At 36.9% G+C, this 12,394-nt stretch overlaps 1 protein-coding gene across 2 annotated transcripts in view; it reads right to left on the bottom strand.

Annotated features, from left to right (window-relative positions):
- Galphas (G protein alpha s subunit) overlaps nt 1–12,394 on the bottom strand; it is a 33,514-nt gene that overhangs the window by 10,810 nt on the left and 10,310 nt on the right. For both annotated transcript variants that reach the window (XM_072900552.1, XM_072900553.1), the window contains one exon: nt 8,449–8,546. In XM_072900552.1, the coding sequence (XP_072756653.1) occupies nt 8,449–8,546 (98 nt within the window). The remainder of the gene's footprint in view (nt 1–8,448; nt 8,547–12,394) is intronic.

The raw sequence follows: 12,394 nt of genomic DNA, 5'->3' as shown, positions 1-12,394 counted from the left end.
AATCAAACAAATATAAGTATCGTACGAGAAAAAAAAGACACGAAAAGAAATTAATTCGATAATCAATTTATTTATTTCTGTGTTACTTTTTTTCTCAATTATTTGAATTTTATATAGGAGCGTAAGCCCAAAATCACAACTTTATAGGAATTAAAAAAAAAAAAAAAAAAAAAAAAAAAAAAAAAACAATTTGAAATTGTATTTGATACATAAAAGAGAGAGAGAAAGAGAGAGAATACATCTAAATATTTCTGTAATTATTGAGTCAATTAATACGCAACTTTATTATAAGATGCAAGACTTTTATAAAGCTTTCATATGTTTTAATATTTCATTCTTTTTTTTTTAAATTGAGGACGACAAAAGAGATTGCACTGAATTTAAAAAATTATAGATGTGTCCATGCGAGTTAGCACTCATCAATGGCAATCGAATAATCCGAGTGGGAAAATTTTAACACGTCCGTGCTTTTAGGTCTTTTTGAACGTCAACTGTGTGGAGTTCATTTAGAATTTTTACGGCCCTTTTAGGGGAGACGTATAATAGTGACGGCAAAAAGTCCGCTTTCCGAGAAGTGTGTTTAAAACGTGTCACGCGTAAAGTACTACTCTTCACCGATCTTTTTTTTTTCTTTTTTTTTTTTTTTTTTTTTTTTGTCTTTGACGATTATCGTTTCGTTTGGTAGAATAATTCGCGATCTGTATCGTCAAAAACCAACGGTGGAACGCGAGACCTATTTCCTGGTGAATAACAAAGCATATTATTAAGTAACACGATGAATGGAATTATTATATTTGCGATATCATCGTACGTTATAACAGTTAGAAACATATATACATATATTAGCCGCGGATATGCATACGTATCCTTACACGCGTGTAAAATATAGTGGAGTAATAATAAAGCATCGTTAATCGTATCGATCTTACGATTATTGCTCGCGATGTACGATATTCATCAGATTATATAATTATATACGACATCGCATCATATTATATACGTATCTCCGACTCGCTGGAATAGAACTGCGGAGGATAGTAATAAACCGTATTATCACATTTGCATCGATTTCCCGTCCGTGTCGCGATGGTGTACCGGCTATCGATATCGTATCTCGTTATACCTATCCCTTCGTATAACCGAAATTATTTTCGTCGCATATTTATTGACTATCTGATTCTTTAAGACGGGAGAGAACGTGTATGTGTGTGTGTGTGTGTGTGTGTGTGTGTGTTTTATCGATACACAAGAGAGAAGGAAAAGCGCGCGGATCGCGAGACGTAAATACGCGAATCATCGGGTGGCCGTTTTTAGCGCTTTAGACGGGCCAATAACGTTATCAGAGGTCGGTTGGTCGAGTCTTTTGGACACACAGAGTATCAACTTTCCTCTTTCGATCGAACTAGTGTTCCTAGGTCGGCCGGGCTTGAGTTAGTTGTTCTCTCTCTCTCTCTCTCTCTCGCTCTCTCTATCTGTCTGTCACCTCTCCCTTAGCGACGTTAACTGTTTGAAGGAGTCTCTGACCGGGACACCGTAGGAATGCCGCAAGATTCTACAGGAAGCGCGTCGACGATAACCGTAACGAAGAACGGAAGCGGATGCTGGAAAAGGGTGGAATATCGAGAGCGCTAAGGGAACCCTTCCCCTCCCTCTCTCTCTCTCTCTCTCTTGCCATTTCGTGTCCTGATGTTCCTGTTCACTCTCACCTATCCTCTTTCTCCCCCGTGTGTTTCCACCTCTATCACCCTTCCGGAGAGAGCACTCATATATACACGGGAGCGCATACACATACACATACATGTAATTCTCTTTGCCTTTCTCTCATACTCGCTCTCATTCACTCTCGCGCACGCTCCTCTCTCTATACCGGGATCCTCTCCCTTCGATCCACCCTCCCTTCCCGCACACCGAGGGCGGAGGGTGCCCACCAAGTGGGAAAATCGATCCTCGGCGATGTCCTACCCTAACCCCAACCCCTCGGCCTCGCTGGGTGTGCATACACGCCCCTCTGGCACCCACTTTCCGATCCGGGTCATGGGTCACTGCCACCGCTCGCTTTGCGCTCGCCGTCAATCTGTGAGGGTTTAACACCGCGTGTACGCTATTATGTAGCGCGAAAAACGTTAGAAAAACACGTCCCTTTTTACGAGATAATTAAAGACGTCTGTGTATCGAATGAAAAGACAGAGAGGGAAAGGAGGGAGGAGTAGGGTTGAATGATATGGATGCTCCTTGAAAGCACTATGATTGCAAAACTGCAATCATGCAGGTATACTTGTGTGTATAACAGTCTTCTTCCCGAGAACGTAGTTCGAAAGTTCGAGATTACACTCACATTAATCACGAAACTCGTTATCCTTTCAGAATAAGTATTTTTTTTTCTTTTTTTTTTTTTATATGCAAAAGCGTGAAACATTTTTATGCAAAAATATGCTTACAAATATTGTCGCAACTCTTATGAATTACATTATTATGAAACGCTATCGAAATTGTTATATAACCACTCCGACATAAATGCTTTTGAGATTTAAAAAAAAATAAGTTGAATTTCAATAGCGCTCGCACAATATAAAAGAGAGAAAAAAAAAGAAAAAAAAAAAAAAAAAAAAAAAAAGATCCGCGTATTAATACATATATGTGTACGTGTGTGCATATGTGTTCTCGGCGTGTATAGGCTCGCGAGAAGGTAGGTCATGGAATTGGCGCGCTCCGACAGAATTGAGGTTATCGACCTCCAGAGAATTGAAAGAGGAAGGAGGTCGTGACCCACTGGCTCCGCTGCTGCAGAACGATTTTCTCGTTATCGCGTCCGTGTTAACCCTCCGCCGAGACCTTGAGGTGCGCAAACGTGACAACGTTGTTGTCTGACAGCGCGATTCGTGCCAACCGTTCGTCAGCCAAAACGTATATAATAATGTTGAGATTTAATCTCGGGATCTTGACACATCACATCATTCCTTTCGCCAAGATAAATAATCGCGTACAAATTTTTTATATTAAAAATTATGCACGTGAGAAAAACTGAATTTTATGTGTGTGTGTGTGTGTGTAAAATCTAGTTAATTAATATAATAATTTATCAGATTAATATAATAATTATTATACTAATTTCAATTAACGAATAAAATATCGAAAAATCTCGAAACACAAAATTATGAAATAAAACATAATTTATTTCTTCGCGATATCAATTGCTTCATCTGACGGTTCTTTTACATCGGAGATGTGTGTAACGTTTTTGTATCAAGAAATGATCGCATAGTTATAATAGAATTGATACTCCTAATACTATTGGAAAAATGTGATAACAATCAACATTTGGCGGAAAATAATAGGAAGAGACCAAGCCTGCAACGAGAATTATCACGAAACCGTATCTGTTTTATTAGAGTATTGTGTATGTGTGTCGTAGAAAAAAGCTTGTAATGATCTTTTAATTGCCTTTTACATTTCCGTTGCGTTCATTTAATTATTTCCTGTCAAGTCTCCGTGTTTTCGTCGAACTTTGTCGTTACAGAAGAGAAAGACAGACAGACAGACAGATATATATATATATATATATATATATATATATAGAGAGAGAGAGAGAGAGAGAGAGAAAGGGAAGCGTTTTTCAACGATCGACAAAACGTCGTGTCGAATTTTTCAACCGTTTCCGATTAAAGGTTAAACGCTCGACATTCGCTGGCGAGGAATTAATTCGCGACGATAAAACGATGGGAAAACGATGGGAAAACCTGATCGTGGGCGATAATAACGTGTATCGACTCGGACGGTGTGAGTCGAAGGCGCGTTTGATGTCCTCAGGCGGCAACAGCTACCTGAAGCCCCTCCGTGTTAACCTGCGATCGTGTTATTGAGCCTGGTGTATAATACCACGTGCGGGTTTATACATGAGATGTTAATCTAAAAGGAACCGATACGCAGAGCTCCTCGAACGATTATGAGGGACTTTCCTGTTAGGGGGAAATAACTGACCGCCATTCCTCTTAATCTTTGATACGAATGCCTGATAACTGTCTTTGGATCGATTCTGAATAAACTGCTGATTTATTTAGAATCAATATATATTAATTCTCCAAATAAGAGTTTAATAATAAAGGACTTTGCAACTAAGATTATTGATTACGAGTCCAATCAGAGCTCTCGAATGACATCAATCACAGATTGTTCATCTAACTCCTCTACTCTCTTGTTAATACGTACGTATGTATGTATGTATGTATGTATGTACGTATATGCAACTCTGTCTCGAGACACCCCGTATGCAGGACCGGTGGTTGGAAAGCGGGTAACGGTTTAACTAGTAGATCCACATCAAACATGTAGATGTGTAGGGTTGGTGTATATAATCAGTATGCGGCTTATGCATCAAATCGTGCACGCGGCACGAATCCATCGCACTGTTCGATGTAAGGGGTATGGTTGTTTGCTTGAATCGATAATGTTGCAACGAAATTTCCGAGTGGCCGAGCAAAAAATTCCAGATAATATACGTGTATATTATCGGGTGCGAACTGGAAATTTCTCAAAATCGTGATACATATATTTCATGGAGGGGCAAAGTACACATCGATATTCAATGATGAGAGAAACTCTGATCGTTCAGATGGGACATTTCGAGACTCCCGAAAAGAAAGGGATTCATAGAGTTTTCCTTGCCCGCCTGTTTCATTCTGACGATTTGCGAGATCAACCGCCGCGCAATTTCCTCTACCGTGTAACAAATTGGAGCTTCGGCTGTAACCTGCGCGACCATTCGCTCGAGAAGCGCAAATATTTGACGAACCTGGCAGTTTCAGCCGCCTAACGTCGCTGACGCAACGTGTGGCGGCTCTCGATGGCAAACATTAATTGTTCTGTCTTTGTCTTCCGTACTTTGGCCGATGTGAGAGACAAACTTCTCTCTTCTGTTCGATTCTCGAACCGGAATCTGATAATGTTGAACTTTCGTCGATTAAAAACGTCAATTTTCCATCCTCCTCGCATCTCTATCTGGATTTTTCTCTCGACGTTTCCTTCCATTTCCATTCTTCGATCGATTCGATCGATCGTCGCCAAAGACACGCGTCGTTTAAAAAGAAATTTACTAAAGAATGAAAAATTCCTCATGCATCGGCATATTTTTTTGCCAAAAAAAATAAAAAAAAAAAAAAAAAAAAAGGATCACAGGTCGCTGTATAATTGCCTGATAAATTATTACGCTAGATTACAAAACAATTAAACCAGTCATAGATGCAGAAAAGCTGGAAATAAATTTTTTTCTTACGATTGCGATAAATGATTACTATATATGAAAAAAAATTGCATCCTTTCAATTAAATATAATGCGTAATCCGAATTTTTGAAGTACAACATTTTGATCGCAAAGTATACGTTTCATTAGGCAATTCCATAATTTTGAAGGTGTTTATTTGAGATAAGATAAAAAAGAGAAAAGAATCTCACTCTGTCGGCACAAAGCAACATATCAACGTCGAGAGACAGAGAGAAAGAGAGAGAGAGAGAGAGAGGGAAGCGCTAACGAGAACGACTGTCTATCCAAACATTTAGCGGGCCACGTATATAGCAGCATCAATGTATTATCCACGCGATATAGACCCGTGTATCTAAATATAGCGGTGCGTGTTTCCTTTTTTAAGACACGTCGGGGTGTGTTATCACTGTAATTGAAACGTCGCTCTTATTGCCATAAACGAGACCTGATCGATTAAATTACGGTAACGACAGGACGCGGCGCGCCCGCCTGCCTGTCACAAAAAAATACGGTATTACACATCTCTTTCGAGTTTCCCCCTTTCTCCCCCTTCCCCTCCCGATTCTCACCCACGGCAACGTAAATTCGCAATCTTTACAATTCGCGCGTCGAACGCTAGAAAGAGCATCCAACCCGGAAATGATTTCCACCACAATCAACAATCGATAATTACACGTTGCTATGTATGGTAATCGCGCGTGTCGGGCAAATATTTATTCTCCACACGCACTGACTCAGATTGGAAATATTTTCGAGATATATACAAGTCTCATTCTCTCTGCCGTATTTAGTGCGCAAAAGGAGGTCAGACTTTTTATTTTACACTATGTCAGGCGCGCTTCTTCAAAGGGAAATTCTTTTTCGGTAGAAGCAGCAAGCGACGATTTCTCAAAACTGAAGAAGAATTAAAAAGAGCGACGCAAAGTCGTCCTATTAAAATTTTTTTTTTTTTTTTTCCTCGAAGCAAAAATTCACAGAGAATTTGCGCGATATCTCTGTTACATACAGCTGGTCTGAAATAATTCGCGGATTTTCGGGATATAATGAAACTCGTGCGTTCGTCCCTTTTCCATAAATTACATCCGCGGATGTCGCGATTGTGTATCTTTGCGGAAGAAAGAAAGAAAAAAAAAAAAAAAAAAAAAAAAGAGAGAGAGAGAGAGAGAGAAAGAGCGATTTTGAGCGCAGTCGCAGAAATGCGTCCGCAAGATTATAATCACCTTGCATCTCCCTCGTCTACGAATATATGCCGGGAGGCGCTATATCTCACGGCAGCGCCGGAGCGCTGCCTAAAAATACAACGCGCTATTTTTAACGGCAACGCGATTCTCGCTGCACACGAGAGAGGACGGAAACCGCACCGCCGCGTTTCACACATCGGTGGGGAGGAAAAAAGAGAGAGAGAGAGAGAGAGAGAACTCGCGAGAAATCCGTGATAATGCGATTACAGGCGGCACGAAACATTGACAAGAGAAAGAAAGGCAGAAAGAAAAAGAGAGAGAATGCCAAACGAGACGAATTTAGTCATATACCAAAGTTCAAGTGAAGAATTTTGCTGAAAAATACATATGTACACACACACACACACAGATAGATCCTTCTCTCCCTCTCTCTCTCTCTCTCTCCCTTCGTAACCGTTTATGTTTATTCTTGTAGCGTATTATTAAAAAATTCGAAAATCGTATCAGCATTTCTCCATTCGTCTCCGATTCTCGGAGCAATTGTTCCTCGATGACAATTTATGATAATTTAAGTAACGTTTTCTTGAATTTTTTCATCGATTAAAATTATGTTGATAAAAATCAACACAACAAATGTGCTTTTGTGATTCCCCTAAATTAGTAAGATACACTGTCAAATTAACGCGTTTGATAATCTGGTGTGAAACGCAGTCACATGTCATGTTGTTGGCTAAGGTTGTTGGCTAAATTGTTTATGTCAGAAATTGACGTCTTTTAGACTTATACATATGTAAAATAATCTAGTATAATATATATATAGTATATAATCTCTTTAACATACAAACTATTGCATTCGATCGACTAATTCTGATATATCCTCACAATCGTAACCTCATCGAATTACGCGACGAATTCGTTTTACGTAACTAAATCAACGCTTGTATCATCGAATTAGCATTAGAAAAAGCACGAGGTTGGGTCAATTCGTCGAGAGAACCCCGTGGATAAATGAATGGCCCCTATTAAAGCGATTACCTCGTTAAGACATTGTCTTCATTGGCATTAAATCGGTGTCACAAGTCTATGAATATATAAGCGTATGTATATGTATATGTGTATTTCAAACGCGCGAATGGCTTTCCGTAACTTTGTTCTCGTGTCTAGGAATAAAATTCTAAAAAGTCATAAGTGACAAAAGAAAGTTTCTCGGAAATTATAAATAGCTGTGCAATGTTATCATCAATGGATCATCGTGGCTTCTGTGTGTCATTCTAAAAGTTTACTCTATTTTTAACAATTTTAATAAGCTCTCGTGTATGTGCTTTGTCTTGTGTGTATTTTTTATTCATTTCTGGCATAAACGAGAAACAGCATATTATAAAAAAAAAAAAAAAAAAAAAAAAATTGGTGAAAGAGAGATGGCGACTGACAATTATAATAAATATATTCATGCAAAAAAATTTTAATTTAAATTTAAAAAATATGTACGCGCTTAAATATATTATTCACTGATAACGAAATAAAAGATTAAGTTATATTTGTTAAATAAAATTTGTTTCAAAAAAAGATACGAGTTGAACGTCAATAGATCCAATGTATCACCGTCATTGACGTATAAACGTTACCTACTCTTTATTATAATTATAATATATATATATATATATATATATATATATATATATATATATATATATATATATATATATGTATAACAGATTGCAATAATTGTGTACGGAAAAATCCACCAATCAAACCAATCGATCCAGTAAGTAAAAGTCAATTGATATCGCGAAAAAGGCGCGTATTAAATATCATATTAACAATATTTATTTGTTATATATAGATGTATATTTATTTCGCGAGAGATCGTTACGGGAATATACGTGTGTTTACATGGCACGGCATCAACACGGCCCATTGAGCGAGTCGGTTGTGCTATTTTAAATTCGCGACTTAATTTCGTACGTGACGTCAAGCTCTCAGAAAAATTTATAGAATAAAATGACTTACTATTTGGCGCAGTCAATGAGTTGATACTCATTACTCCTCTCGAAACTTTGTTGAACGCCCCGATCTTTCCAAAGAGTTTCGACGATTTCGTAGAATTCCTGAAAACAGAACGATATCGGTGAGACGAGAAAGATCTAATTTAATATATACATATCGAATGTTCGAATTTACATACGTATATATATATATATATATATATATATATATATATATATATATATATATATATATATATGTATATCACTATAGCCGGAGAAACGCACGAGAGAAAGTCGCAAGGACAACTAAGGTTGTAATGTTTTGAAGCTCACATTTATCGAATATATTCCCTTCCCTTCTGTGTCAAGCTGCCAAGAGAGGGGGAGATTTTAATGTCAACAATACAATTGTTTTTCATTCACCTGCGACCTTATCGGTATTCGTGATCCGTCGATCACGAATACCGATAAGGCTTGACGCGGAAAAAAAAATATATCCGAAAAGTGTGTGCTGAAACAATTGTATCTAATAACATTTTCTCATGTCATGAATGTGTTTGAAAATATTCTGCATAGGGTAAACTAGGGTATGATGGCCATACGGAAAAGATGGCCATAGGCTGTAATTTTTTCAATAATCGTTACATAGTGCGCTTTTTTAGTCATTATCAAAGATAATCGATATTTACAGTAGTTTATGCGCATACATTATTCGAAATAACGATATTGTGAATCTTATATCATATTTTTACTTTTGACTACCTGCAAAGTTTTTCATGTGTCCACTAAAAACTCTTATAACGTCGAATAAATTACAGTTAAGCTATCGTAATCGACGTTAGACATATCATAAAGATATGTAAATTGTTATATGACCTATATAATTTTTATTTTCGTTTTCACTATTTTTTTTATAAATATTATGGCCATCTTTTCCTTAAAAGTTGGGTAAGATGGCCAATGCTTACGTTGTACTATTTTGATAATATAAAATTTCTATTAAATCTTTTCCTTTTAATTTCGATAATATTACGTAACTTAAGCTTCGGTGAAGATAATATGCCACTAGAATATAAACACTATTAAAAAATAACAAAAATAAAAGCGTGTTTTTTGCATTTTAAAAAACTATAGCCATCTTACCCGAGTTTATCCTATAAGAGACACAAATCACCTTCTTAATAATAATTATTACAATCTTATAACGCTATAGTAAGTTTTTGTTTTTAAATTTTCTAAATCGCATATAATACAATCCTTTGGAAATTCTTCGCACGTTACTCATTCTAAAATACGCGATCACGTTTTGGCCGAAAGGGGGGGGGGGGGAGGGCGCAGCATATAATAAACATTATGAATGTTTCCGGCGCTGTGCGGGCCTAGAGATCGTCGAGGATAAGAATACATCTCGTAAATCTAAAGTTTCGGAATTCCGTGCAGGTATGCACGGGTGAGCAACCCGCAATTCCCCGTATACACAATGTGAAGACCCCGCTGACGAATCGAATGGGCGCGAACCCCCGCGATACACGACTTATTCACGTATATTTATAGTACATTTATCGCCGTCTTTATTGCACATCTGATCGCTGGGCCGTTGTAACGTTTGACGTTTAATTCGTCGTTTAACTCGCGAAAAAAAAAAAAAAAAAAAAAAAAAAAACATTTCGCCGCTCGCGAAATCCGCGACATTGAGGAATAAAAACTAAACAAAGTACGCGTCACAGATGCTGATGCGTGAATCGCTCTTGCGAAGGCACAATTTCCGCCGAGTGATTTATCGGCAAAAATCGGTATAAATAAAAATATCGCCGTCTTCTCCATCGACACAAAACGACCTATAAATCTTTGTTTAACGATGTACATGCTTGTCATATAATTGTCAAAGTCTTTTAAGTATCTGAAGCTTTGAAATTTCCTCATCTTCTCAAAATGAACAAATTCCGTTCTCCTTTTCTTCGAACGCGACATCCAAAATTCATTATCCATTTTATATTATAATTTATATCCTGCTATTGTGTAAAATCATCGCGCGACGAGGCATCTAAAAGTGAATTAAAATCGCGATTTGAAGGTTACGTAAATAACGGCCGCACAAGGCTACGCGCTTCGCAATACTGCTGAAGGATGTTGGGTGCATTAATAATTTAGATGTTATTGTGTCGGAAAACTTGGTTTCCTCCACGTGCGTAGGCGGCTTCGCAGCAAGCTTGACGCTTTGGTTGCGAGTTTCCGTTCATGGTATTGAAAGTCATATTTAAGAATGACGGAGCGAAACAACGATCCTGGTCCCGGCGATTCAAACTACCGTATGAGAATGCATTTACAATCGAAAGTTAAACATTTGTTCCTAATAGATATATGTTGTCTAGGATAAATCTTTGTAATTAATTTAAATACTAACAATAAGTATATTAAATTAGCTATAATTTGAGTCTTGAGTTTGCAAATTTCTGATAAATATATATATACAATGCAAATGTATAATTACACGTAATAATAATGTTATCTCGCCGAGATAATTATTATAAATATTATATTCGGAATTTTCTAATCGCTGTAGCAAATTATCCGTAAACACTGTATTAATAGTAGCGGTATTTTAAAATTAAGAATTTCATTGTGATTAGCGACGCATTTTTTTGTAAGCGCTGCGAATTAAAACTTGTCGAGTAATCGCGGTGCGAGCATGCCCGTCCGCATGCATAAATCAATGTCGAAACAACGTAAAGTATTATTAATTATTTGAACCTCAGCGCAGCTGCATCGCGCTTCTATCGCGCGATGATATTTCTGGCGAAATACAAATGTGCACGAATCGTGAGACAGAGAGAAGTTTAGTATATACAATCGGTGTATATTATAAATTATGACCGATGCGCGTATCTCTAAATTTTTTTTTCCCCACAACTGAAATTCAAGATGAAAATTATTAATTCGAATAATTGTTAATACAAATTGTTGAAGGATCTTGTTTTCAATTTGAAATAAATATCGGGGTTCTTCTCGCGTGTCGAAAAAAATTTCTTTACGCAAAATATCGAATAACGTTTATGCGTTGATTGTTTTAAGGTAAACTCGGGTAAGATGGCCATAGTTTTTTAAAATGCAAAAAAAACACATTTTTATTTTTGTTATTTTTTTAATAGTGTTTGGCATATTATCTTTACTGAAGCTTAAGTTACGTAATATTATCGAAATTAAAAGGAAAAGATTTAATAGAAATTTTATATTATCAAAATAGTACAACGTAAGCATTGGCCATCTTACCCAACTTTTAAGGAAAAGATGGCCATAATATTTATAAAAAAAATAGTGAAAACGAAAATAAAAATTATATAGGTCATATAACAATTTACATATCTTTATGATATGTCTAACGTCGATTACGATAGCTTAACTGTAATTTATTCGACGTTATAAGAGTTTTTAGTGGACACATGAAAAACTTTGCAGGTAGTCAAAAGTAAAAATATGATATAAGATTCACAATATCGTTATTTCGAATAATGTATGCGCATAAACTACTGTAAATATGGATTATCTTTGATAATGACTAAAAAAAAAAAAAAAAAAAAAACGCACTATGTAGCGATTATTGAAAAAATTAGCCTATGGGCCGTCTTTTCCGTATGGCCATCATACCTTACTTTACTCTATACGATAACGATGTAATGATTAATTAGCGTAAAAAATGTATCTCTTGGCTAATGTAGGTTTATGTACGAATTAACGACAAACTACTGTATTATGTATCGGGATTCGTAGATCAGTCGCAGAGCGAAGGCGAGAGAAATAATTTTGCCGAAAGACTCGTCCCTAAAACCGCAACGGAACCAGCGTAAATTGGTAAGCGCTGTAAATGTCCGCTCTCTCGTGTCCCTTCGTCGCCTCAAGTGTCACGGACGAACTTTGGTAGGACACAATGATGGCGACAGCGAAAGTCCATTCCGTATCCGAACCGAACC

The sequence above is a fragment of the Anoplolepis gracilipes genome, chromosome 10, assembly GCF_047496725.1.
Source record: "Anoplolepis gracilipes chromosome 10, ASM4749672v1, whole genome shotgun sequence".
NCBI lineage: Eukaryota > Metazoa > Arthropoda > Insecta > Hymenoptera > Formicidae > Anoplolepis > Anoplolepis gracilipes.
The sequence above is the reverse complement of the archived record's forward strand: the minus strand, read 5'-3'. Positions and strand labels throughout refer to the sequence as shown.